The sequence below is a fragment of the Phoenix dactylifera genome, chromosome 2 (assembly GCF_051530095.1).
Source record: "Phoenix dactylifera cultivar Ajwa chromosome 2, Ajwa_hap1_PhDact_Kaust_v1.1, whole genome shotgun sequence".
Lineage (NCBI taxonomy): Eukaryota > Viridiplantae > Streptophyta > Magnoliopsida > Arecales > Arecaceae > Phoenix > Phoenix dactylifera.
The window spans coordinates 32,142,485-32,169,761 of record NC_143191.1 but is presented as its reverse complement, the minus strand read 5'-3'; the positions used below and the strand labels follow the sequence as shown (position 1 = coordinate 32,169,761).

Here is a 27,277-nt window from a genome sequence, read left to right as displayed (position 1 = left end):
AGGAAGGCATACTCTCTCCCAGGCCACCAAGTGTACCCCATAGCCCCTCCCAGAGGAGCCCCACAGGAAACTACGCATAAGCCGCTCTATCCCTACCAGCACCGTCTTCGGCACACTAGTATGGGCCATAATATAGACAGGCATGGAGCAGAGAACTAACCTAACGAGCGTCAACCTGCCCATAATAGAGAGTGACGAGGCTCTCCAACCCTCGAGCCTGCTCTGCACCCTCTGTATCAAAGTGGAGCATTCTGCCATCCGCAGTCTCCTCCCTGTGATGGGGACACCAAGGTAGTCCAGTGCCCCCTCCTGCTCCCGCATCTCCAATATCGCCCTGATCTCCCGTCTGACCCTCCGCTCCGTGCTCGGACTGAAGTGTATGGATGGCTTCTAGCGATTGATTCTCTGCCCAGACACCGTACAATACTCCATCAACACCCTCTGGAGGGCTCGCGCATCCCTCATCCTCGCCTTGGCCAGAAGCAGACAATCATCTGCAAAAAGTAAGTGAGAAATAGGGCGAGCACCCGGGGCTGGACTGTAAGCAGCCAACACCCGGTCCTCGCAGGCTACATGTAAAGCACGGGACAGTACATCAGAGCAGATGATGAATAGGTATGGGGACAAAGGAAAGCCCTAACGAAGCCCCATAGTAGTTCGAAAGAAAGACGAAGGCGTACCATTAACCAAAATGGAGAAGCTAGGCCCCTGCACACAGCCGAGAACCCAGTCAATCCAGATCTGATGGAAGCCAAAACTCTCCAATGCCCGTCTGAGAAACTTCCATCGGATCCGATCATAAGCACGCTCCATGTCCAGCTTTACTGCCATCAAGCATCGCCTCCTCGAAGCTCGCTGTAAATCTCCTATCATCTCCTGAGCTAGCAAAATATTATCTGATATACTCCTCCCAACCACAAACGCACCCTGCTCCTGACTGATAATAGTAGGCAACAGAGCATTCATCCTCCCAACCATAAGCCTCGCCACAATCTTATACAATGTGGTACACAAACTAATAGGCCTGTAATGACCAGGCTCCGACGCATTCCGGCGCTTCGGAACTAAAGTAATGTAAGTAGCCTGCCAGTCATCTGTCATCACTGCCCTACTGAAGTATAGCTGCACTGCCTCCACCACTGATCTCTGAATAATGCTCCAATATCTCTGAAAGAAAAAAAGTGGAAAACCATCCGGTCCTGGAGCCTTGTCCCCTGCTAAGGCCCAAACCGCCTCCTGCACTTCTGTATCTAACACAGGCTGAATCAATGCTTCATCATCAGCCTCCTCAATTCTAGCTGCCGGACTGGGAAGCTGACCCCGCACATAAGTCCCCCCTGCCTCCGTCCATCTGGATCTGAAAAAGTCAAACATCACCTGTCTCACTGCCGAGTCCTCCTCCACCCGCTGGCTCGCCCCAACTCTCAATGATCGTATCATGTTCCTTTACCTCCTGATGATCGTCGATCGATGAAAGAAACTAGTGTTTCGGTCTCTCTCCTTGACCTACTGTGCCCTGCGATTATCATCCAACGATTGTAGACATGTTAACCAAAGGAAGGACTGGTACCCTCATATCATATATACCGGCAAGTCTGCTTATTCATATATATGCACTCCGTACTCCTAAGAAAAAAAAGAGAGGAAGAAATACAGGCCGCATTTATTTGCATAGAGAAAAGTTATTGTTTCCAGCACCATCAGACATCTCAAGGAACTATCAGCTTCTCCTGGTGGTACCCATGTACATGCCGTAACCACAAGTACCTCCAGGTGTGCTAGGTCTGGGCTTCCGAACTTTTACACAGGGCCAAAACAGCTCTCAAGGAACAGTAACTAGTATCTAATAAAACTTGTAAACAAACAAAATCTATAATAGACAGTTCGACAGTTGCATCTACAAAGAGCACGATCTCATGCTCCCCGAGGGGTGATGAATCATGAGGCAAGAACTGATCGTGCATTGTGGCGAACATTGTTACGACCAAGGCCCAATCCCAACCCCAGGGCGACCCCATCACTCCTGCTATGGTTGCACTGCGAAGAGTTCACATGTCCATTTTTAGAATGCACATCAAAGCAAACATGGCCATTGCCGCTACCATGTTGAGAATGGGTGCCTCCAACCTGAATATTTGAACTTCTTGCCATTTGAATCATCCCCATCTCCTCAGAAGGTGGTGTTTGCTCCGGACACTCGACATCTTCATTATAACCATTCAGCAGGAACCCTGAACAGTTCTTGCGAATGCCATGATCATATGGGTTTCTGAACCAACCGCCTCGTCCTTTGAGATAGCTATATCTCATAAAATTTGCCATCTCATTTGTCGTAATGTTCCTCGAGATCTGCATAAAAAAAAGAAGCAATTAGGAAGGGTTAGTCTCTATCAGCAGCTACTAAGACACGGAAAAGCAAATTTACTGATACAAGAATGCACTATAACATTATTCAGGACGCTTGCAACTATAGCACTGAAAAATAGACCTGATGAACTTTGATGCACATAATTTATTGGAGCCATTAATTCCTTGCTGGGTAATAAAGCTTGCAAATAAAAATTCCCAAATCAAATTCAATTTTCAATGAACTTGACCCACTGTTCTGACTTGAGACTTACTAGCCCCGACATTTTCTTTACTTTTTATCTTTCTAATTAATGCTCGCACTTTTTTAAAGCTACTGTTTGCGGAAAGCGTGCTTCATCAACATCCTGCATATTTAATAGACTACTGTGAAAGAGGATTGAGTTCTCAGGCTACAATCACACGTGGAATTAGCAGCAGATTCTGAAACAGATGGACAAACAGGATACACATAAAAAGCAATATCACTCTGAACCAAGAGTCTAAGAGATTCACAGATACAGAGAGATGCCGATAAGTAAAAATATTCTAAAGATAATCACACAATTCAACTTAATAATTAATAGATAATTAGATATTAAGTTCAACAGAAAAACCAAACTGGAAGACAAGTTATGATCCCAAACTCAGAAGCATAAGGATGTGCAAATAAAACCATGCTACAGAATATTCACCACATCTATCATTAAGCCAAAAAGAAAACAGATTATATAGGAAATCATAAAAGTTACTGATATGTGAAAAAACTGCAACAGTAAAATTTTATGACACCACTTGTCATTTCAAAATGCATAAGATTCTCAGTATGCCAAATTAAGTATTTATCAAAAAGCTAAAGAAAATACAATCACATGATTTGTTTACATACCTGTGATGCCTGTATAACAGTCAAAACTGCAACTCCAAAGAAAAGAAAGAAGTCCATCATCAGAAATAATATGGCCCCAGGATGGTAAGTAGCAGAATGGCTCAACCATGCACCAAAAGATGTTGAAGCAGTTGGATCTTTCACAACTCCTATAACACAAATTTAGTTTCCTTTCAATGCAAGTAAAACACATAATATTTCTAATCAACATAAAAAGTAAAAGCTTTAAAAAATAAACTTCAACAAGACACATACTAACTATGGTTACTGCACCAGTAATGATCATAGCACAAACTTCTAGAATGAGAAACATGAAGAAATCCCACTTGTTTCTCTGCAATTGCAAACCAACATTTATTTAATAAGAAAAAGAAGCATATTATATGGACAGGGAGAAAAACCATAGCTCCTCCAGATGAGTTGGTGGCACAGAAAAGGCTAGAGAGCAAGAAACAAAGATGCAGGTAATAAGTGTCAAAGCACCTTGCCAATACAATTTGATACCCAAGGACAGTGATGATCAAACTGCTCGACACAGCGATCACAAGTGGAACAATGTTTTGAACGCAGAGGCTTGACAATCTAAAAGATATTCAAGTATGAGCTGAATCAAGAAATTTTTGAAATACAATTGTTGGACGGGAAAAAGAAACCTTAAAATTACAATACAAGGAAAATGTACCTTGCATGTTGCACAGAGCTGGGACCAATTTCCAGCTAGCAGAGAAGGATTATTTAGTTCCATCTTTAGCAAAGGCTCCTGTATCAATATAAAACCTTGTTAACTTTTTTAAAGAAAGAAGTAATATAATAATTATTGCCTTGATGATCAAATATCTGTGTAACAACCAATCAATTAGGTAATTGGATAAATAACAGCCTGTGTGAGTATCTTCTATTATGTGCTAGAATTGGATAAGTGCCTGGTGCAAGTACTCTTGGGTAAACTAATGGATTGGGGTAACTCGGATCAGCACCAAAGATGAGGTGACAAATAAATCCTTGCAATTCCAAGCATGTTATTATTTAGGCTATTTCTTTAACAAAGTGACCCAAAAAGAACCCCGAAATAGATTATTTTGAAATTTACAAATATCCTTGTTCATGAATTTCAACGTACTAGATGGTATAAATTAACAAATAGGTTCTACTGGATATATATTATGATTTGATTGCATAGTTATAGCTTCAAAACCTTTCAATAGAACCTTCATGTATCAGAATATAAACAAGCATAGATGGAGAATACATGATCTAACATGGGATAAATCTTTTAAATCACCTTATATTCAAATAGAGACATGTTGGCAGGGAACATATCATTATGACAAAGAGATTCTTATTTACTAAAGTTGTGTGACATCAGATAAAGTATATAAAACATCAAGATATCTTAAATTACATTTGCTCTGACTGCATTCAGCAATGCATAAGAGAATTTTATAGCACAATGGGGAGTCACAAATTCATAACTTTTTTTTTTTCTATCATAGACAGAGGTTCTCTTGAACAGACAAAAAAAACTAGCATTTTTAAAAATTTGCAGCATATGCATCACTTTCCTAAGATTACAAAATATGCATACACCTATAGCTATTAAAAAAAGGGTAGCTTATTCAATGGGATGATTGATACCACTTGTAGAATGCGTCTACTGATAAGGCACATAACTTGGCACAGAAGGCAAAAGGCTATAAGTTGTTGTAAAAGAAAAACTTTGATAGAAAAGAGATGTGCCTTGGTGTATCCACTAGCTTATACATGTATAACTCAAAATGCACTTAAAGTGCAAAGAAAGCGGCCACAGTGAAAAGTTATGTGCTATTACCCTAACGCAAAATGTATGCGGTACTCTAACTTAGTAAACAACCACAGAAATGAAAGAACAACTTGTTATTATGTTACAGTCAGCACATGCACCAGAAGAGAGAGATCAGTTGTTTATTGTGATTAGATTTACTCAGCAAGGCCAAAGTTACAACTCACATCATCCTGTTGATTTTGTGAATCCCGTACATTCATTTTAACATAACCAGGATCCTTCCTGTAGCAAATCACAAAAAGTAATGGCAATGAGATAGTGTCATGCATAAATATTAATGTCTGCACCATGTGGCATAGACTGCAAGATAACAATTTGTATTAAATTAACTCTACACAAGCAAACATCAGAGTATCACAATCAAGGTCCACCGAACCGGTACCAGGATCTGTAACAATTGGCGGCCGGTTCAGAATGGTACCGGTTATCAACACACCTTCTTCTTCTTCTTCCTCCTCCTTATCCTCCTCCTTTTTCTGCTGCTTCTGCTTCTTCTCCTTCTCCTTCTTCTTCTTATCCTTCTTCTTCTCATTGTTCTCCTTTTCCTTCTCCGAATCGGTCTTTCACAGCTGAACCGGCGCGGTTCCGCACCGGTTCGGCCGACCATGATCACAATAAAAAGTGATGCACACTATAGTGTTACACATGCTTGCATGTGTGTGCATGCGTCCATCACTTTTGATTTAACACTCCAGCTTATAAATTATGCCTTAGATAAGCACACCTTCCTATTCACTCGCTATTTTTCTCTTCATGTAGAATCATTTTAAAGTCTAGAGAAGTTTTAGAAGGTTGCACCATAGGTCCAAGAGTTTAATTGAAGGCTCCAAAAAGCATCTTATCCCATTGTACCCCATGGGTTACTGCCAAAGACCATTATGATGGAAATAATGGCTGTTATTTGCCCAATCCAGCCTTTGAGGAATAAAAGAGCAGCTATTATAACAGCCATGGTAGTTATTATAATATGTAACGACAGTGTAACATTATTGCACAAATTGCAACATAATAATTTTGAACTAATACTTCTGTTTTATTATTATAAATGACGTGAAGGTTAATGCCAGGCCATCAAGGTTGTCCCTATTGTGGAACATTGCTTTAGATATTGTGCATGTCTCTTAATCTCACATAAACAGACAAAAAGAAAGATAAAATATTATCAAATTGGGAGCGTATTCATCAATATACTTCTAATAGAAAAAGGGAAATTAAAATATAATCCTTAATATCTTAAGATAGACATAATAGTATCCAACAACTCTTCCTCTTAAATCATAATTGTCAATCACATGTTCCATCCACCAGCCACATTCATGAGGAAGAAACTTGGTTTCATCACCAGTAAGAGAAAGGAATTGAAACCAAGGATCGTTATGCCGGTACTAAGGCCTGTACTACTTGGTGGCATGGTTTGGTACGCCCTCGTGCCATTCCGTGTCGCACCTGTACTGACACAACAGAGAGGATGGGAGAGAGGGAGAACAGGAGAGAGGAAAAGAGAGGGGGGGAGGGAGGGGGAGGGAGAGGGAGAGAAGGGAGGGAGAGAGGGGAGAAGGTCGGCAGAGGCAGCTCAATACGGTAGAGAGGGTGGGGGAGAGGCAAAATAGGAGAGAGGAAAAGAGAGAGATGGGGAGGGAGGGAGAAGAGTGAAGAAGAGAGATGGAGGGTGGCGGACAACTGGCGGAGGCTGGTGGTGGGCCAGGGAGGGGCGCGAAGGGGCAGAGGAGGGGGCCCCATCCGAAACAAAGGTCCAGAGCCCCTCCTCCACCCCTCCAGCAGCCTCCGTTGGCCCTCCGACCGCCTTCGTCAGGCCTCTGTGGCCCTCAATCTCCTTCCCTCCCCCCTCCTCTCTCTTTTCCTCTCTCTCTCCTTCGCCGCTTCTCGTTTTGAATGCCGAAACCATCTTATTCTGACACCGGTACAGCTTGGTATGCCCCGAACTAGATGGTTCAAGACGGTTTCGTATTCCTCGATTGAAATAGAGCCAATCAAAGTCAGGGTCCTATTGGAAAATGCCTCCAATATGATGAATCAAAGAATAGAAAGGAAAGGATCATATCTAGTAAACTAATATTCCTCTTAAATCATAACTATCAACTGCATATTTCATCATTACAACTAATGATTAATTTCTCATCAAAGTATGGGATTGCAACTGTCCAGCAAATATTCCTTCATCCTAACTTATTCACATGCATTCTATGTGCCCCATAACTCCATTGACAAAATCAGTCATCCATCAAATACTCCTCTTGAAACAGCCATATGCTTTGCACATACAAACAACTAGTTTCACGATATTGATATAAAAACTGCTAATATTCTGTGTAAAACAGTGTGAAGACCAAGGAACAACTTTTATTGACATTACATGACCATTAAAACTTCTAACAGCTAAATAATAGTTTTTAGATGAATGTATAACATTAAAGGAGCCTCTGAAAAAATGTGACAGTCATTAATCTAATCCATTGCTCAAACATCAACCAGAAAGGTAGATTTTCCAATGTGCCTTCTAGGTCCCATGGCATTCCATCTCTAGCCTAAGTAGTCATGGTGAGGAATTTAACACCAATTCTTATGAACAATTTCTGATCAAGTATACCCAACAATATTGGATTTTTTTGCGTTAGATTTGGGCAAACCATACACCAGCCAACAAGAGAATTGGGTGAAAATTAACCTAATACTTGACCTAGTGTCCGTATTTTTGGATAAGTCGGTCTAACTGGTGTAGAATATTGGTTAGTTTTGGATTTCAATAATTTCCTTACAGTATGAAAAACCAATATTTTTTGCATATCTTAATAGGCCAACAAATTTAAAACACATTATGTTGATGATAGGAAGTATATAACTTTAACAGACAACAATATATAATAAACACCATAATAATTGCCATAAGAAATAAAAACTTTAAAAGAAATACAAACAAATCCATATCTATTCTGATATACAAAATCTTTTCTTTGCCATTCATCTTCTCTTTTTGGCACTTATATGTATTTCTCATAAAAAGGGTGACGCTAAGTACATGAGCAGTATCTAAATATGCATCTTGCAAAGGCAATACGCTGGTTGAGATATAGGTTTCTTCAAAAGAAGAACCAGAAATGCTGATAAATGAATGCTCCAGAAAAAAAATTTCTTTTCCAAATAACATGTCAGTAGACTCTTGCTGAAAACTATTAAATAAAATAGCTAGTATCCTTAAGTGTATTCTCCAACCATGCAACATAATCAGAATGTAATGATTATAGTCAAACTTATATGCATAAATTGCCTCAGAAGAGTCTTAAATATTTCCAAAACAAAACTGACTAAAAGTTGTCAGATGTAACAATTCCAGAATCTTCACATGCATACTGAATCATGAATTTGCATCCGTTTAGCACTTATCAGTTAGAAAATCATGATAAAGAAAAACTAATAATACCTGCTACACCTATAAAACATAACTAGTCCAACAGTTGCCAGAGAGACCCCTAACCATGCAAAAATCCCAAGTGCAGCTGTTAACTTCAAAAGATAGGATCCTGCATCCAAAAAGAAAATAAATAGCATAAACACAATCACTTGACTAAATGGATATGCTTCAGCTCATGCATTCATGCAACAAATATACCTGAAATGACTGAATGTATATATGTAACAAGCATGGCAATAATGATGCACCAAATAGCAGGTGCAAGTCCTAATTTCGATAACTTCCCAAGATGGCTATTCCCATCACATCGCCTGCCAAACAACCTTCTAGCATTATCCTGCACAAATTTTAATTCCATTAAAACCCTGATGACCCTCTGCAACCTTTGAGAAAGTTCTTTTACTTGTAAAAGTAGGAAAAGCAATAACATAAGAAATTTCTAATGCATCAATATGTTCTCATATAAGCTCTTCTGATTGCATTTTCATCAAAAATTTAATAAATTCAATCTCAACCAAGATATACCATCTCGGTACCGAGCCCTATACCGGTGCCACACTACCATCGTATTAGTGATATGGTACGGAGCTGGTTCAGTGTACTGAGTATCAGTATGCCCTACGTACCGTGTACCAATATCGTACCGTCCAGTTCGGTACGGCCTGTACCGTCCGGTTCGGCAAACCTTGCTTAATAACAATGGCAAGAACTTTAAAGGAAGCACTTTTCAAAACTAGAGTCTAGCATGCATGGTGAACCTACACATTTCTTGCATATAGATAACCATGATTTTTCAAAAGAAATATAAGAACTTTTATTTTAAAATAATACAATTGTAACATTAGTATCGTCCATAAACCTATCTAATTGTAGAGGATTAGTTTTAGTCATAAAGAGTTTTGGATATATGAGTTCCAATTAAAGAAGGAAAGTTGAAAATAAGATTTTTCTCATTCCTTTAGCGGTTGGCCAGGGCATCCATGCTATTTAGGGCTAGTATTCATGTGGGAAAGAAAAGAAGAGTATTGCAATATTTTCTTTTTCTTTTTTCCTTCTATGCACGACTTCAAGCTTTTTGAAGCCGGTCATGTAAGGCCTGCCTCAATGTCTTTTCCACTATATATATATATATATGTGTGTGTGTGTGTGTGTGTATGCATGTATTTATACTTATATAGTTGGACTTAGCTATACTTGAGTGGATCCCCACTCGGATTTGGTCAGGGTTTAGGTCGGATAATAGGGGTCTTGTATCGATAATCTGAGCCATTGGATGTGATCTCCTACCTCTAAACTACCTAGATACCAAAGATAATGTAATTTGGAGACCCCTAACCCATACATCAAGTAGTCAAAAAAATGGACAGTTCAAACAACACGAGACAACATAAATTTTTTTGATCACTTGATGTATAGGCTAGAGGTCTCTAAATCGCATGATTTTTTGTAAGCAAATTAGAGGTAGTAGATCACATCCAATGGCTCGAACCGTCAATATGGAATCCCCATCATCCAATCTAGACCTAATTGGATTTGAGTGGAGATCCACTCAAGTGTAGCCAAGCCTATCTACCTACCTACCTATATATATAAAAAGAGAGAGAGAGAGAGAGAGAGAGTAGATGTCATCTAAAACCAAACATTTTAGACTTTTGTTTTAGAGCCTAACAAAAGTATCATGGTGGTAGTTGGAAGAGGTACAAGTGGACAAAATCATAAAAGCATCCAGGAGTTAGAGTGGCATCAGTAAAGGTAAAAGTTGCTGCAACCGTAGAACCTTTCAAACTTCCTATCATGAGCAGCATATGCTGTTTTCTCCCATTGTCATGTTTTATCATCTAATTAAACATAAAGAGGAAGATGAATTTAAATAGAAGGGATAAGGCTTGTTTTTGGTTGCACATTTATATTTGTCTATTATTCCCTCATCCATTGTAAGCTCTTGTAAAGGTTTCTTCTACTTTTCTACAAGGAAGCTTTTATAGTGTACAGGTGAGATAGGGGAACCCTGTAAATGAAACTCAAAAAGATTCTAACTGTTTCAATTTAATACTAAAATTTTGAAGCACCTTGAATTTGTTTCTCAAGTATGGGAACGAGCAAGATGTGCATGATGCGACAATAGGTTGGAAGCAGTTACATTCATTATAAGCTCACGGACTTCATGAGGCATGACTTAACATTCATTGAAACCAAAGTTGCTCAAAACATGAAATGGTCAATTAGAAATAAGCAAACATGAAGAATTCATCAATCTACTTAATCTGACAAGGTCTACTACATGAATCATTTAATTTACTAACATATATCAGAGTCTGTAAAGAGTAGAACATGAATCTTAAAGAAGTTACCTATTTGTCTGTTTCTTCATATTATTATTATTATTTTGAGTTTGTACACCTTGTGTATATTATAATTTGTTAGTAGTGTAAAGAGGGGCCACAAACCTTTAGTCCCATACTGCTTGAGTAGTGGAAAGGATTGTGCTTATAAAGGGTCTCTATCCCCTTTCTCTCACGAAGCGCCTTTTGAACAAAGCCGTGAGGGGTATCTACCGTCCTGGAAAGGCGGGGGGGTCTCCCCAAAGCGGATAATACCTCGTAACGGGACACAACCCCTTTTTCTGCTTTAACAGATAGGGCATCTCAGGTGCGTAGACCTCCCTCCGCACAATCCTTCCCACTCGAGGGGTAGTGTTAAAGGTGTAAAGGGAGGCCACAAACCTTTAGTCCCATACTGCTTGAGTAATGGAAAGGATTGTGCTTATAAGGGGTCTCCATCCCCTTTTCCTCGCGAGGCGCCTTTTGGACAAAGTCGTGAGGGGTATCTCCCGTACTGGAAAGACGGGGGGGTCTTCCCAAAGCGAACAATACCTTGTGACGGGACGCAAGCCCTTTTCCTGCTCTAACATAATCCATTATGAAGTTTGTTTCTGGTCTTATGTCGTTGTCCCCAAATTTGTTTGGTGTCATAAGAGAAAGAGAGTTCAAGTTATTTTTGGGAGCTGTTCGAGTAAACTTAGTGTAGATGCATAGAAAGCTACTTCCCAGCATTGCAAGCTTCTGCAGGTCACAAGAGAAAAGGTGCACATATATATATAGCAAAACACAAAATGAAATTGAACTATTCGCCTCTACTTAAATATCAATGAGATGATCAATCATCCATTAACAAAGGACAATGCAGCTAATGAGGGAAATAACAAGCAGAAGGAAACAATGCTTGGCATTTTATAAAAGAAGGCAGAGGTAACTGATTAAAAAACGAGAAAACAAGAGGTTCTCATTTCCAATTAGTTTCGAAAATGCCAGGAGCGCACAGATGATAACTCAAAACAACAATAAAAATTTAGAACTAACCTCTTTCAGTGCTGGATAAACATTAAGGAAAAGCATAGCTAGATTGTTCATGCATTTAGCAAATAAAAGCTGCTAGATATGAAAATTAAGAAACCATTGATTTATTTCCCCAACAATAAACGCTAAACAACACCATGTACAGAATACGTACAAGGAAGAAAACAACTTGCCGATGATTCTTGTTAGAAGCTAGTTGTGCTGGAGTTAAGCCAGTATTATCTGTCGCCATCAGGTCCTCCTTTTTCCCTGCTTGAACCAGCACTGTGCATGCCTCTAGATTCCCTCTGATAGCAGCCCAATGAAGAGGAGTGCAACCTAACAACAACAGCATATGACTCAGTACAAGTGCCAAAATTTCTGAAAACATGATCATAATACAACCAAATAAGGTGAAATGCATTGGCTAAGGCACTCTATGCTCCAAAAACAGAGAGAGGGAAAAAAAAGGATGACAAAGATAAGGTTGTGTGGACCTTCTTTATCCTGCCGCCCTCTGTAAGCATCCAGAAATAAAAGAAGACGTATGCAATCAGCATATCCCTTGTAGGCAGCCCTAAAAGCTCCAACATATCAAATTAGAAAATTCAGAAAGAGAAGAATCATAGTCCATAATCATCCTGAGATGATAAAATGCATTTTATTTTCTTACAGCATATATTTAGGCAAAAGCAAAGAAAAATAGTCTGCAATGCTATGACACTATGACACGAAAATATGAAAAAGGACTACATTGGAATTTACATCATCAGCAAACTGGGGGGACAAAAGAATTTGGAGTGTTTATATTACTTGCATACTGCAGTGAGATTACTAATTCACAAAGCATACAATTTTGATTGAACATGAAAGACAAGAAGTTTAATGTTTGCCAAAAAAAAAGAAGTAGAATTATGTCTTAGCCAGGTTAAAAGTATTATTCTACACAGTGTAAGTTAAAAGCAAAGGACAGGGAGCTGCATACCAGTGCAAAGGGCTTCTTCCATCATTATCAGGAACATCAGGATCGGCATTCCATTTTGTGACGATGTGATACAGAAATGCTGTTTGTCCATATTGGGCTGCAACATGTGCAGTCTGCAATCAAGTGAAACTTGATTAAAAGTCCATTTAAATGAGCAAAAGCGACTAATTTATCCTGATTTCTAGCAAACTTACTGTGCAGAATTTTTATGGCAATATTTTATCATTGAAATATGAATGAGGTCCGTAAACGGCATTATTTAGTGGAACATGCCTAGGAATGCAGGGACTTGAAATGTAGGAAATTAGTCACAGGCTTGAAGCTGAAGCTTCTTTGGATTGTTGGCAAGGTATGGATTTTGATGAGGTAGAAGCACAAGGTCTTCATTGAGGCATTACATAAAGGATGACATGGAGCCTTCATTGGAAGGTTGAATCTGTCAGCACTTTATCATGGATTAGGAAAATTGATTGAATTATCTATTTAGCTTTTGTACCTTCAGAAGGATAATTGGGCTTCAAAACCATTAAATTGCTCCTAAGGCATTTGGTAGATGCACAAATTGGTACCGAGCAGAAAATTATTGGTGACATGAGGAAAAAAAGAAACATAAGGTCGTAAGGCTTATGTTGTTGGTTAGAATGTAAAGCAAGTAAACAAGATGAAAGTGAAAAGAAAAAAAATGAATAATTGAGATGAATGTCTAGTACAACTCGAGATGTAGAGTGAAACACAATGATATTAAAGGAGGCACAAGAGTTTCACCAATTGAGGACAAAGTCATGAAGAACCAATAGAGATGGCCTTTGGAGGTTTCACTAAGGAGAAATGCTTGAACAAATGTCAAGGGTCTATGCAGAGGATGGGATACTTAAACTTATTTTTAAGCATTTCAGAAAATTTGTAATAACACTGGAGGTATATTTACCATGTACAGTTGGAGAGTGGGGATTCACAGAGCCAAGCATCAATTCCAAATAGCTGGGACCGGGCCTGATATTTGTGATCATGATTACAAAGAAGAATCCAAAATATGCGAACATAAACATCCACAACCACTCCTTGTCAGAGATAGTTAAGGATGTGTTTGGTTCACTACTAGAATCAGAATGGAATAGAAATCGGAATGGCTATATTCTCCAATGCGTTTGGTTCATGATTGGAATCGGAATCGAAATCAGATTTGAATATTATGGGAGAGTCGGGATTGAGTTTTGGGGGATTGGGGCATTCCCATTCCTCCTAGAATCGGAATCGGAATCGGAATGGGGCATTCCCATTCCTCCTAGAATCGGAATCAGAATGGGACTCCCCACCACCAAATGGTTGAAGAAAAATCAAGCATAATAGGCAATATGACTTTCCTTAAGTGTGCTACTAAGCAAGAAATAATAGGCAAGACAGCTGAAAGCCCAGAATACATGATAGAAAAATTACACTCCTTGAAGCCAAACCTGATAACCATACAAGTCTGCTGCGTCCACTCGAGCCCCTTCTTTCAATAAAAGCTCAGCAACTTGGATATGGCCGCGCACGGCACTCCAGTGCAGTGCCGTCTGCCCCGTGTGATCCGCCGAATTCACATCTCCTCCGTGCTGTCCAAACATCAACAATCAATCGCAGAAACAACCGAAAAACTATAATCACACAATAAAAAATATCAAATTTAATGATCTCGAGACAGTCCAAGATTCTTTTTTTCCCCTAAAAATACAAAAAAAATCATGGATAGCAGATAAAAGCAATAGATATATGATTAGATAGACACCCAAAATTTCTATCGAAAAATCATTAAAAAAAAAAAGGAGAAAGCAGACCTCGATGATGTACTGGGCGGCGGCGGCGCGGTTGTTGAGGGCGGCCCACTGGAGAGCGGAATAGCCGAGGCCGTCGGGCTCGGAGACGGAACAAAGGTCCACATCCACCAGCCGCTGAAGCTTCTCCAGATCGCCGTACGCCGCAGCAGTGTAGACGTCGTTCCTTAGCGCCTCCTCCTCCACGGCCGCTACGCCTCCGCCACCGCCGGCGCCGGCGGCCGGCCCTTCCTCCACCACCTCGATCTCCGACGCCATTGCGGCCCACGGCCGCGCCTCGGAAAGCCCACCGCGATCCCACGACGCGGAGACGGAGAATGAAAAAGATCGCTGGGGTTTTGGGGGGTCGGAAGAAGCGAGAGGGATATAATCGAAGAAGACCACGACGACTGGGTTGACTGATTTTCGGGAAGACTGAAAGGATAAGGAGAAGCCGGAAGCCGGAAACTACATTGCGATGAAAGTAAACCCAAAGATTCTGAGAAAAATAACAAGGCCAGGTCCGAGTGGAAGTTTGAAGGAGGTGGGAAATTCCGGACGGGGTTCGCTGATCACTGCCATATAACAATGCTCTACAATTTTTTATTTTCCCGTTGTTTTTAAAGCACAGTTAACTATATAATAAATAAAAATTTATTGTATAATAAATTTTAATAATAATCGAATAGAAATTCTACACAACTTACCTCACAGGCAAGGTATAATTTTCTCATTTTTTGAATTATTTTCAAAATAAATTAAATAATATAATAAATTTTAATAAATAGAAGTTTTTAATAGCCAAATATCTTCTGCATATTTAGCAATGAACTTGAATAATAGTGAGTATATTAATGCCGGCATCCATATGATGAATGGAGAACAAGCCGAATAGTCAAGCAGACTTTAATATAGATCTCATTGATTTCGATATTCTACATAGTAAACATAAAAATCTAGGAAGGTAAAATATCTTTATAGAAACTCTCATCATTTAATGGTGGCTAAATATCTTGATATCGGCATCTATTAAGACATGAATTTTAATGATAGCAAGTACATTAATATTATCATTATAAATATTGGCATTTATATAACAAATAGAGAGCTATGCGCATGTGCTCTCCATCTAGATAATAATACATTAACATATGTTGTATGATAAATAATCAACTTTTCAAATAGCTGTCACATTGGTACCCGCATCATTAATACCGACATCATAAATAGAAAGTTAGGCCTTAATTTCATCATTATATAATAAATATATATGATAGATTAATATTGGCATTACTAATAATTGTTGCACATTAAGCAATGAACTTTGATGATAACTAACATATTAGCATTATTAATACCGGTGTCAACGAAGAGCTCTAAATGTATATAATAGATAAAAAATAATAGATTAATATCTGCTATAGATTAACTAATGAACTTTAATATCATTAACACTAATATCTATATGACGAATGAAGAACTCTACAAATCATGATGTATGATTTTTAATAAGATGCGGCATATATAAGATTTTAATAGACTACAAAACATCGTAGGTTTATGGAAATGGACCGCCTTCTAGGATAGAGGAGACCAACAAGCTTATACTCATCAAATAAAAAGTGCACCAACTGGACTTAGATTTTCATGTGTGGCCCTCCTCGGTGCATTTTATGCTTCCAAAACTTGCGTTGCAATATTGTTTCTGATGTGATGATGTGATGAGTTGATATGCATTCATCCATGAGACTCCTATCTCTTAAGCCACTACAAATATTAAGGTTCTCATTTCTTCTGGTTCAAAAGATGAAAGGCAAAAAAATGAAGCAAGAGAGACAGAGATAGAGAAACAAAAAATAAAAGAGATGATTGGCTTGTTATGTGGTGCAGATTAGGTTGAAAATACATGACGTTACTTTTCTTCACGAAATGCCTAGCTCGTGCACCCATATTTCTAGCTTGCATCAACATTTTGCTCTCATCAAGGATTCCTTGACTCTATGCCACCTTGGTAGGGCATAGCAGCTACGGAGATCGGATGGGTTTCAACGTTAGAGTCTATTTGGATGATTGAGTTGAAAATTCTATGAGATTCAAAGATTGAGCTAATATAACCAGCAAAATCATAAGTTTATATGCTAGACTAGTTCTATATTCATAAATACCCAGAAATAGCTTTAAAGTGGGCTGATCTGAATCCTATAAGAAGAAGAAAAAAAATATGTCGGCCCAATTATCCAAATAAACCCTCAATAAGAAGAGCCAATACAAGAATGATGTACAATTATTATTGTTGCAAATTAGAATTGCAAGTCAGGCTGATTTTTTTTCCCGATGTCCATTTCGAATCAATCCCCTCGTTGGGTCAAAGGATGTCAATTTTTGCCTGACTTGGGTTGAGCTGTGGTTTGAAATGGTTAACAAGGACAAGTCAAACTGGTTTTGGGTTGAAATATTGGATATTAGATGACCCAACTGCAAATTAAATTTCCATAGGAGGGTTTAAGCAAAACTCCACAATCAAACAACTCAGACCAATCAATGCAAAAATGTGAACCCAAACTCATCTCCACATCGAAGCTTCAAATCTAAATTCCAATCCAGCTTAGTCCTCGCTGGAATCAACCCACTTGGCCCAAGTTGACTTGATGTGACTTGGTTGAAAACCATACTTGGGTTGGAAAATTAGTGTCAAGTCAAAAGTTTAGGATTTTAATATCCATGCCCGTTGTTGGTCCAGGTTGAGTTTTTGGACTGCGTTTTTTTTGTTGGTTGAGCCGTAAGCCCAAAACCCCCACCCAATTTGCACTCCTATTACATATTTAAAAAAACAAGAGCTTGCATACAGGAGGGAATAAACATATTGCTTAACTCCAGATGCATATGGGACATGATTCATTGCTAAATGAAATCATTCTATTGTCTTTTGATGAGAATAAGTGAATTATAAACCACTTACCTAGAGCCTTTAATTTGGCATTTCCTTCAGGAAGTCTTTCCAGCAACAAATCTAAGTGAAAACCATCCAAGTTTGAGCAAAACATACTTAAAATTTTCAATGGGGGCCTATGGCTCGACTCTTGATAGCACAAAATTACATTCAATTAGGTATTTGAGTCATCTCTTGTATGCATTGACACCATATAGTCTGAAATATGTGTGCATTCTATATACTTTGAGCCTTGTTCATATGTTAGGTAGTTTTACCGATATAATCTTACTCCTTCCAATAGAGAGATTGAGGTTGGAATACAAAGTGAGGTTGGAATATAATCAATAGCATATGATTTTGGTGCATTCTCAATAATCAATTAGGCCGAATGCAAATTACTAGACAAGGGAGTTTATTATACATGTATGTCCCTTTATATATTCTCACCCTTATCGATTATAAATTATAATTGGAAGTACTGAAATGATAGGTACAATCCAATAGGTTCGGAAGATTCATTAAGGATTTTTTTTGTAATGCACATTTTTCGTATATTAAAGAAAATGTTTGATGGGAAAATAGGAGCAATTGATTAGGATTTTCTCCCTTTTTTGGGTGAAAAAAAAGTGTAACTAGATTTCGGAATATGTTATGCACATGAAGGTAGAGATACAACATAATGCGCACCATTTAGAGCTTCATGGATGCACGATGCTTGGTATTTTCAGTTTAGTAGTAAAGTAGATCTTATACAAGAGTTATATTTATTAATGACATTGAAGATACAATAAGGTAAGCTTACGTATACATACATACATACATACACACACACACACACACACACACATATATATATATATATATACATGAATATGTATATGTCTATGGAACTCCTCTCTCTCTCTCTCTTCACTTATAGATTGTCATGTTATATGTGTAAGTAAATGATTATATATATATATGGAGGACAAAGGGACAGAGACCCACCTATAATAATTTATAGATCAAAATACTTGGGGATGCACTACATAGGACTTGAGCACAGTTCATTAATCACATTAACAGTGGCAACATCATAAAGTTGCATGGCACTGCTATTCTGGTATTTTTAAATTTTTCTTGATTCATGTTAGTTGCTATTGCAACATCAGTTGAATGTGCAAACATTGGAGCATAGGCAACTAAGAACAATGTTGTTAGCAAAATAATTATTTTCTCAAGTGAATTGATAAGAGCTAACAATATTAATTCTATACAGCAACCGAGTGCTTCCTCGAATGGTACACGCAAGTGACAACAGTGAAGGATCTGCCTCAACCGTCGAGGGGCTAGGGTAGATATAAAGTAGAAAGTGAGGATTAACCCCTCCAAATCTTAGAAAAAATCTATATTAACATAGATGTTGGGATTGCCTATCTTATCAATAATTATTATAGTGAATTTAAAGATTTACAACTAGGTTTTAGATATAGATTTTTTTTTATGGCAATTAAAAAAGAAAATACTTAATTTTCAATTATGACATTATGGTGGTAGCATATTATTGAAAAGTTCTTCTCAAGATAAAGGTTAAGACAACTCTATATTGCAAAAGAGCTAAATGATGCTATCCTTGTGCAAATGATGCCAATTAGATATGTGTTAGTCGTTGGAGACACCTCATCTCAAAAGGCATGCAATTCATACGGTAGCTTCACAACAAAGCTCGAGTATTATGTATACATATCCTATTTAATCATGTATACATCTTGGGTATCAGACAGTATAATGAAGCATGACATGATGGGGATAATCACATATCTATACAAACCAACTATCTGATCGATTTAGGATTTAGAGGTTGCATCATAATCCCATTAAATATAAGTTTACATTACTAATCTTCTTGTCAAATTGACCAAACAATATAATGCCAATAAATATGGTTGTATTTGCAGTAATATAGTTCTCTTGGCTCCGACCTTTCGTCCACCAAACAAGAGAAAAAAACTCTCACCTTATTTCAAGATCTTTTTAAATTTTAATAAATCAGGCATTCTCACCCTTCCAAGATTCTTACCCTTCCAAGAAGGTAAAGTCCTGCATGCTAACATGCTACGCTAATGCGGTATCTTTATGTTTGCCCCTATCTATTAGAGGAAAGAGGCACGGCATTGTAACCTCTCTCTGATGCACGACAGCAGGAAAAAGAGGAAGAAAGAGAGAAGAAGGAGAGAAGAAGGAAAAGAGAGGAAGGAGAGGAAGGAAACTAGGCTTCACACCTAGCTCTTGCTCTTGGCTTCACACTAGGGCAGAGACTCAATTTTTTTATTCATCATAGCATAATCCTAAACAATGTACGGTCCAACATATTTATAAACCAAAAAATGCAAAAGACTCCTAAAAAGAAATTAGTCTCACAAAAGACCCTCAAAATAACGAAATAACAAAATAAGCTCTAAAGGCTGTCAAATAACAAAATGCCCTAATAAGTCTAAATAACATAAAATCACTCCAAAATAAAATCAAACTGGCTGGCCCATCCTCCTATGACGACTATAGACCCGAATGGCGGGGGATCTCGCACTGGTGTCCGCACCACTCTCCCTCATAGCAAGCTCTTCAATGCCTAGTGTACTTCCACTTCTATATCCTTTTCTCTACGTCCATTTCGATTGGATTAATCTCTCTTGACGTCTCTCATAACTGCTATCAGCCATTGTTGTTGATCTCTCTCCTCCTTTGTGTTCTCCCTTTCTTTTTCGTCCAAATCACCGCCTGCTCCGCTGGTAAGGATTGTTATTGTGATGTATGCTATTTCTCGTATCCAATATATGTTTTTGGAACAACATGGCCAATATAATATAGATTCTGTCCCCAGTACAACTCTCTAAAGAAATATAGAAATTAAGGACTAGAATTTTCATATATCTACACTGATAATAACGATAACCATGTCACCATTTCGAACTTGAAAGAAAGGATAGAAGAAATGGAAGTTAGAGAAACCAACCTATGGAAGGCTCACCAAATGTTGGTGTGGAAGTAAGAGAGAGTACTTGGAGAATACATACTCCCCAGTTGATTATTATTGCAGCTAGGTGGTTTTAGGTTGGTGTCTTTGATGAAATGCAACTTTATTTTCTTTTGAGACTTGCATCCCCCGAGTAACACCTAGGAAAAGGTGACGGCCACAAAATTACACAGGTGATACGGAAAGATGGACGAGGATAAAAGGGCTAGAAATGGAGACGGAAGAGAACTTTGTGAAATAGACGGGGCAACGCCATGTCAGCATCTGAGAAATGCAATAATTATTTTCATGCCGATATAGCAGTGCTTAATTGCATCTTAAAGAACATTTTTTTCAGCTCAAAAATCACAAAGAATATAACTAATCTTTAACGATCGCAATTTCAACGTCGTCGTCATCATCATCAGTGAAGAAAACCAAGGAGAGGTTCATAAAGTTTGAAATTTGTTCATAAATGATTACTTCTATGCCAATTTATCCAAAACCCACGAGCCACTAATGTTTCATTAAAACAAACACACATCCGTATGGTTACAACTATTCGGTCATAATTAAAATTTACTATGTCGATACCGGACTTCGTATCTATACCATGCTAGCACAGTATTGATATAGTATAATACGAAATTTTTTTAACATATCGAATATTGGTATGCTATCTATTAATCACAACAATAATCTTCGATGTTAGGTTTAAACAGTAGCCTTATGGCGGAGAGTGCCCGTGTGCAGGCGACGGAGATCAGTCACATCTTACCGGTCAAATAGCCCTTGCCAGTTCGGAAAATCTATGGTTCTCATTCTGCTTCGGTAGCATCTCGTACGGTATTTTTTACCTAGGAGCCCCCACCCTTGAGTTTCCTTAAAGTCAACTTCGATGGATCTGTCTTGGATGGAGGTATGAGAAGCGGTACTGATTTTATTATTCGGGACCTGTCTCCCAGAGTTGTGACTGTAGGAGGCAGTCAACTCTTTAACATATCGATTCTGGTTGCAGAGCTGAGGGCCGCTTGGGTGGGCCTTCGTCATGCCCGATGTGTTTTACGGGCCAATTCCATCGTCCTGAAGGGGGACTTGGCTACGATCATCGGCTGGATCCGAGAGGTCCAAGGGGCAACGGTTACGTCCACCCTTTGCTTCAAGATATTTGGATAATGGTGAGGGATGGAGGGGCTTTTTAGGCCAAGCATGTCTTCCGTGAAGCTAATGAGGATGCGGATTCGGTAGCTGCTTATGGAGCTAGTCACTCGGATAGTACCCTCTGGATTGAAGATGGAGAGTTGCTCCTGGCACTCTGAAATATTTTGTTTTTTGATTTTATTAGGTGCATACATACTCATGTGGTATGATCCATCCATCTTGGAGGAGGAGAAGAAAGGGAAAAAAAAACAGTAGTCATTTTTTTTCATATTTTGGGCGCTCGCAGCACTGGCATGTAAAGGGTTTCCCACGTGTACATGCACTTGGCAATCACTTTATTTTTAGATCGACGCGCCCAGTAACATGGCCAAGATCTACTGGGCTACGTACATATCTCTTCCTTCGTCCCTTCGTATCTTTACATGATAGGATAAAATGCCACTGGACACCGAGTTTGAGTCCACTCACTTGTTGTCCGCAGTCCAAAAGCCCTAGATAAACTCGGCGCGAACCTAAACCCTAACACCCCCCAACCCTAGTCCAAAAGCCCCCTTTTTTTTGCCCCTTTTTTTATTACGCATCTCCAGTGAAAGCGATTCTGGAAGAAACCCTATTCGCACTGTGTTAATCTCGCCGGAGCCCTCTGCTCTTCTCTACCTCTCTATCTCTTCGATTTAGGGTGAGGTTCTTTTCTCCTCTTTGTCGATTCTTAGCTAGGGTTTGGATTTAATTCCTCTGTTCTTTCTGAGGGTTTTGAGTCTAAGGGTTTTTTCCCCATGTTTTCTTTCTCTTTTTTTTTTGTCCCGAAAAATAGCTCTAAAGGGTTTGGAATCTGATGTTTGTTGTAGAGATGGAGGCGCTGTGCAGAAGCGAGAGCAATGGGCCTGCTGTTCTCTTCTCCATGATGGAACTCCTCGTGGCGGAGACCGTTTTGGCCGCCGGAAGGTCTCTCGTTTGGCTTCTTCTGGTGGTAAGGCCGATTTTTTCACCTGCGGTTTGGCTTATTTCTGGGTTTTTCGTCTTGGTTTCGGTTGTGGTGGCATAAAATTGTGATTTTGTGATGTGGGGAACGATATTTAGGGCTTTATATGGTGCAGAGTTACGTGGGTTGTGAGGTATTGGATTTTTGGTGGTGCTACGGTTTTGATTTGGGACTGAAGGTTTCGGGGGTTCCTGGAATTAGGGATTTTTTGGCTTCAAGCGTTGGTCTTTCAGAGTTCTTTAGTCTCTTCTCCCTTTTTTTTGGCCTAATTGCCCTTTTTTTTTTCAAATTGTAAAATCCATTGTTGGAAGATGTGAAGATTGCGAATCTTATGTAATGTTTATTTTTTTCCTTTAGCCTTGGGAACGAGCATGTACTCATCCTTGTTCACCTTATCTTTCAAGGCTGGATTTAGATTTTTTTTAAGTGCTTCTGTTCGTTAGAGAGTTTGGGGGTAGGACTTCTCCTATAATTTTCCTTTTTGTTATGTATTCATTTGCTGGTCTTTGGACGAGCTTTCTGTTTCTTATTAATCTTTGATCTTATGGATATATATTTTTACCATGCCTCGAACGTACAGATCTGTAAGCTCGGAAAGAACTTCATTATTTCCTATATGCTGGTATATATAAAAAAAAAGGGACATTACCCAGTTATGTTGTTAGCGATCCAGGATCCTGGGCGGAGCGAACTAGGGACAGTCCTCACCTTTGGCAATTTTTGCACAAAGTGGCTGCCAGGACTTGGTGCACCAAGCAATGGCCCCTATATATGTTGATAGATAATTTTTTTTCAAAACTTTTTAAAGCTTCCATAACTTTATCTTTGATTGATCAGGCACTTTTTTGTCATTTTCAGATTTATTAAAAGCTAGAATCTACATTGAGTAATATTGTTCTCTGTTTTGAGGCTGTTATGGCCTAATTTGTATGTCGATAGTTGAGAAGGTGGTGAGACTCTATTTTTTAAGAAGAATTGGTTTCTATGCACTCTGAAAAGAAGGACCTGTTTATTCTGAGAGTGTAGTTATTGTTCATTGCTTGATTTTCTTGCAAATGAATTAAGTTCTGTCAAATAGCTAGTAGCATCATCCACCTTTACTCAGAAATATAGGGGCAAGGATTGAGAAGTGAGGTATTGCTATGTGATGTGGAGTTCTAGATCTAGATCCAGGGCTATTCAGTAATTTATGATTGCTTTTCATATTTCTAAAGCTACACTGGGCTTTTAAAAAAAAAAATATTTGCTTTGGGATCAAGCTTGCTGTATTCATCTTAACTGTATCTGGTATTATATGCAAGCTGAAACATACTTGATCTGCTTCATAGTCAATGGGAAGTTGAACACCTAGTTTTCTAAACTTTTTTGGTGTTATCCAGTTCTATTTTTCATGCTTTCTATTAATATGTACAAATATCAAAGGATATTTTTTTTAATGTTATTTTCTTCTTATGTCTGGCAGGCAAGTGAGCATGCATTAGTTCTTTTCTTTTAATAATTTATGGCAAATCTATTTGTTCAAACAATTTATTTTGTAGACTAAATCAGGGCCTGTAGCCTGATAACAGTTTCCTGTTGAAAGTGTTTTAGATGCAGATTGATGTCATTACTGATTCTGTATCTATGAATTGCTTGTGTTCTTGTTGGCTATTTTTATACTATCGACTGTTATTTGCTTTTTCTCTTCATAGTTTTTCCAGGGTTCAGCCTTAAATGGGTTAAGGCAAAAGAATGCCTTTTATTATTATCATTTAACATATTTTTGTTTGCTTGTTTATCCTGAAGGGCTGGGGACTCCCTTACGCTATTTTCATGAAAAGGTATTTTGGGCCTTGACCCATGACGTCAATGTTTCTATGTGTTCGCTGTTTGTGGTCCTCTGTGTTTGCATGTAATCTCATCTACTCCAATAGCAGGTTTTTGGTTGTTTCTTTTGGGTAAATTTGGTTAAAATCCTATAGTGTGACTTCCCATCTGTTTTTAATTTATTTAACCCAGGGACAGAACTACTAATCACATTTCCTTTTTTGGTAAGTAGAAAGCAGTTGTATTGTCCTCTGATAAATCATGTTCCCATTCATTCCTTGGTCTTTAGGTCCTTAAAGCTGTGCTGTTTGTATGCAAGGATTAATCATCTTTTAATTTCTTTTCTTTTCTCGTTATGGTGTTTCCATAGCTAATCCCCCTCCCCTTGTGCGTGGATGACTTGCCTGTTTCTTAGTTTTATAGGCCTTTTCTTTCTTTATTTTCATCTGAATCTTTCTCCATTTTATTGCTCATATAAATTGAATTTTGTTTCAGGCAAGCTCGTTGTCAAGCGAAATCGATGCATGGGGTAAAAGACCAGAAGTAGTTTATGGGTAGGATCTTGATTTCCTTGCATTTCTGTCCAATGACAGTAAGAAGGCTAGTAAAATTTGGCTAGTCCTTAATTCTTGAGGACACCATAGCAATGATGAGATTTAAGCTCTGTATCCAGCTTGCTTACCTATGCAAAGTGGGTTCAATTGGTTTTAGATGCACTTATATTATCTGGTGTTTTTCTGAAGGGCACTTGGAAGAAGCAAAGCTGAGCGCGAACCTGAGAACAAGGACGATGGTGAATCGGATGATGATGATGAGGACGATGATGATGAAGATGATGGAGAGGATCAAGACGACGTTGGGGATCAAGATCTCTCTGGTGAGGAAGATAATGATAATGGAGGAGATGAAGATGATGATGACCCCGAGGCTAATGGTGAAGGAGGTAGCGAAGAGGAGGAGGACGACGACGACGATGAAGATGATGATGATGGCGATGAGGATGAGGATGAAGAAGATGACGAAGACGAAGAAGAGCTCCCACAGCCTCCTTCTAAGAAGAAGAAGTGAGGCAAAGTGATGTTACATTTAGTGCGTGTAGCACCTGTTTCATTCGGATATCGTTTGTTGGTTAAAGGATAGAATTATGGGGGGATTTAGCTTGTAGCAGGGGTCTAGATTGTCTTAGGGTAGGAAAAAGAGATGTGACCAGTTGTGAACGAACTCTTAAATTTTTCTTCCTTCATGTGTTCTATCCTGGAAACACCATATTGCTGGTGGACATTTGTTGTATTCCAATTGCGATCTCTCTCTCTCTCTCTCTCTCTCTCTCTCTCACTCACTCGCTGTGTGTGTGATGTATAGTGTTGGGTACATATTGAGACAGCCAGTATCCATCCACTGTTATGATTGGTGAGCCTATCAGTGAACTTGCTCTTCCCTGCATTTCTTAGTTTTATCTGTCGGTATTCCTTTCGGTGGTCCGGTGTGGTTCATGCATGGTTTCGACAGCATGAGACGGTCGGCTCATACATTGCAGTTTAAACTTGTGATCGTGGTATCGTTTATACCGGGACTTCATATTTTATTTTTATATGTAAAGGTGTTGCTTTGGATTTGCTGATTGGGTGATCAATTCTGGTGTCTCAGAGTGGTTGCCTTGAATAAGTGACTAATTGCAGCTTGATAAATGGAAACGGTTGCTTCTCTGTGCGAGTTTTGCTTCTCTTGTGCAACCAATCAGAAACTTACGTAATGGCTTATCTTTATACACAGATCAATCTAATATCGATGCGTAGCGTGTCCAAAGAATCCTAGCAAAATGCTTTCGGCAATCCTCTGGTGGAATTAGCCTAGTAAATTATGGATGGAACTAACCTCGAACATTATGGAAACAAGGTTTCAATAAACCGTGTCTCAAGTCTTAACCTTGCATTTCTTTCTTAGTCGTTGTTTCCTGTTATAATATGACCACTGATAGCCCTTGCTTATTTGGTGCAGTCCCAGTATGGCTTTCCTGGAAATCAACAGTTACTGTTATCATATCCCTCAGTATTTTTTTTAAGAAAAAGAAAAAAACAGCTATTATTATGACTGACTTCGCCAGCTGTTAGAACGTCACGGGCATTATAACAACAATATTTAACGAAGTGACCGTCTAGAGAATAAAATATCATGTAAAATAATGTAAGTATGGGTATTTTAAAATATAATTTTAAAGTGGTAATGTCAACTGCCATTATTCAAAACCCATACAGACACCAGGTCTCTAGACTTATTATAACAGCAGCTGTAAGGGCCTTATTTTCAACCTTGGAAGTCGGATCAGAAAGAGGAGGCTTGTATATCTTAGTTGCGAATCTTTCAGAACTCTGCACAAGCTTCTTCAAATTATATGTTACCGTTACCAGGTCTTCTAATCACCTACCTAACCAGCCAACTCTTAAGGCTTCTATAAAGTATATTAACATATAGGAGAAATCAGCTAAAATATACATGTATGCAATACAACCAGGGGCCAAAAATAAGAGGCTGTAAAAAATGTGTGAGAGCGTGCGAGAGAATTTGGGAAAAGTATTGTTGGATAAGTAAGACACTAGGCCTCGTTTGGCAAAGTTTTTAGAGAGCCAAAAAGCCCTCCAAAAATATTTTTGGATGGTATAATTATATTTGATAAAAAATCTGAATGTTGTTTTAACTGTACTAAAAAAAATAAAAAAAGATCTACTTGGAAGAAGCTCCAAAGTGAAGCTTTTCCCTAAAAGTGCTTTCTAGCATGTGCCTGAAAATTGTTTTAGCTTTAATAA

General features: G+C 38.6%; 2 protein-coding genes across 3 annotated transcripts; one reads left to right on the top strand and one right to left on the bottom strand.

Moving 5' to 3' along the window:
* Positions 1-1,643: 1,643 nt before the first annotated feature.
* On the bottom strand, positions 1,644-15,213 carry LOC103711467 (protein S-acyltransferase 24). Of its 2 annotated transcripts, XM_008797604.5 has the most exons (13): positions 14,625-15,213; positions 14,262-14,402; positions 12,808-12,920; positions 12,320-12,399; positions 11,998-12,161; positions 8,686-8,824; positions 8,497-8,596; positions 5,222-5,279; positions 3,918-3,995; positions 3,719-3,817; positions 3,491-3,569; positions 3,236-3,384; positions 1,644-2,349 (listed from the first exon to the last, which is right to left on the bottom strand). In XM_008797604.5, the coding sequence occupies exons 1-13, from the start codon at positions 14,877-14,879 to the stop codon at positions 1,939-1,941; spliced, it is 1,866 nt and encodes a 621-aa protein (XP_008795826.3). In that variant the 5' UTR covers positions 14,880-15,213; the 3' UTR covers positions 1,644-1,938. The 2 variants fall into 2 exon arrangements, with proteins under 2 accessions (XP_008795826.3, XP_088572056.2); XM_088715930.2 differs by lacking the exon at positions 3,719-3,817.
* A 6,996-nt stretch (positions 15,214-22,209) lies between these two features.
* On the top strand, positions 22,210-25,783 carry LOC103711468 (uncharacterized). Its single transcript, XM_008797607.5, has 4 exons — positions 22,210-22,364; positions 22,534-22,655; positions 24,969-25,027; positions 25,217-25,783. Exons 2-4 carry the CDS (start codon positions 22,536-22,538, stop codon positions 25,539-25,541), a joined length of 504 nt encoding a protein of 167 aa, XP_008795829.2. The 5' UTR covers positions 22,210-22,364; positions 22,534-22,535; the 3' UTR covers positions 25,542-25,783.
* The last annotated feature ends 1,494 nt before the right edge of the window (positions 25,784-27,277 follow it).

Bases quoted from the DNA above. Each gene is read 5' to 3' on its own strand.
- LOC103711468 (XM_008797607.5), top strand. From the start codon at position 22,536: ATGGAGGCGCTGTGCAGAAGCGAGAGCAATGGGCCTGCTGTTCTCTTC. The intron at 22,656-24,968 runs GTAAGGCCGATT...ATTTTGTTTCAG, and splicing joins TCGTTTGGCTTCTTCTGGTG to GCAAGCTCGTTGTCAAGCGA. The intron at 25,028-25,216 runs GTAGGATCTTGA...GTTTTTCTGAAG, and splicing joins AGACCAGAAGTAGTTTATGG to GGCACTTGGAAGAAGCAAAG.
- LOC103711467 (XM_008797604.5), bottom strand. From the start codon at position 14,879: ATGGCGTCGGAGATCGAGGTGGTGGAGGAAGGGCCGGCCGCCGGCGCC. The intron at 12,162-12,319 runs GTCCACACAACC...TGTTGTTGTTAG, and splicing joins AGGGCGGCAGGATAAAGAAG to GTTGCACTCCTCTTCATTGG. The intron at 8,597-8,685 runs GTATATTTGTTG...TTTTGGATGCAG, and splicing joins TATACATTCAGTCATTTCAG to GATCCTATCTTTTGAAGTTA.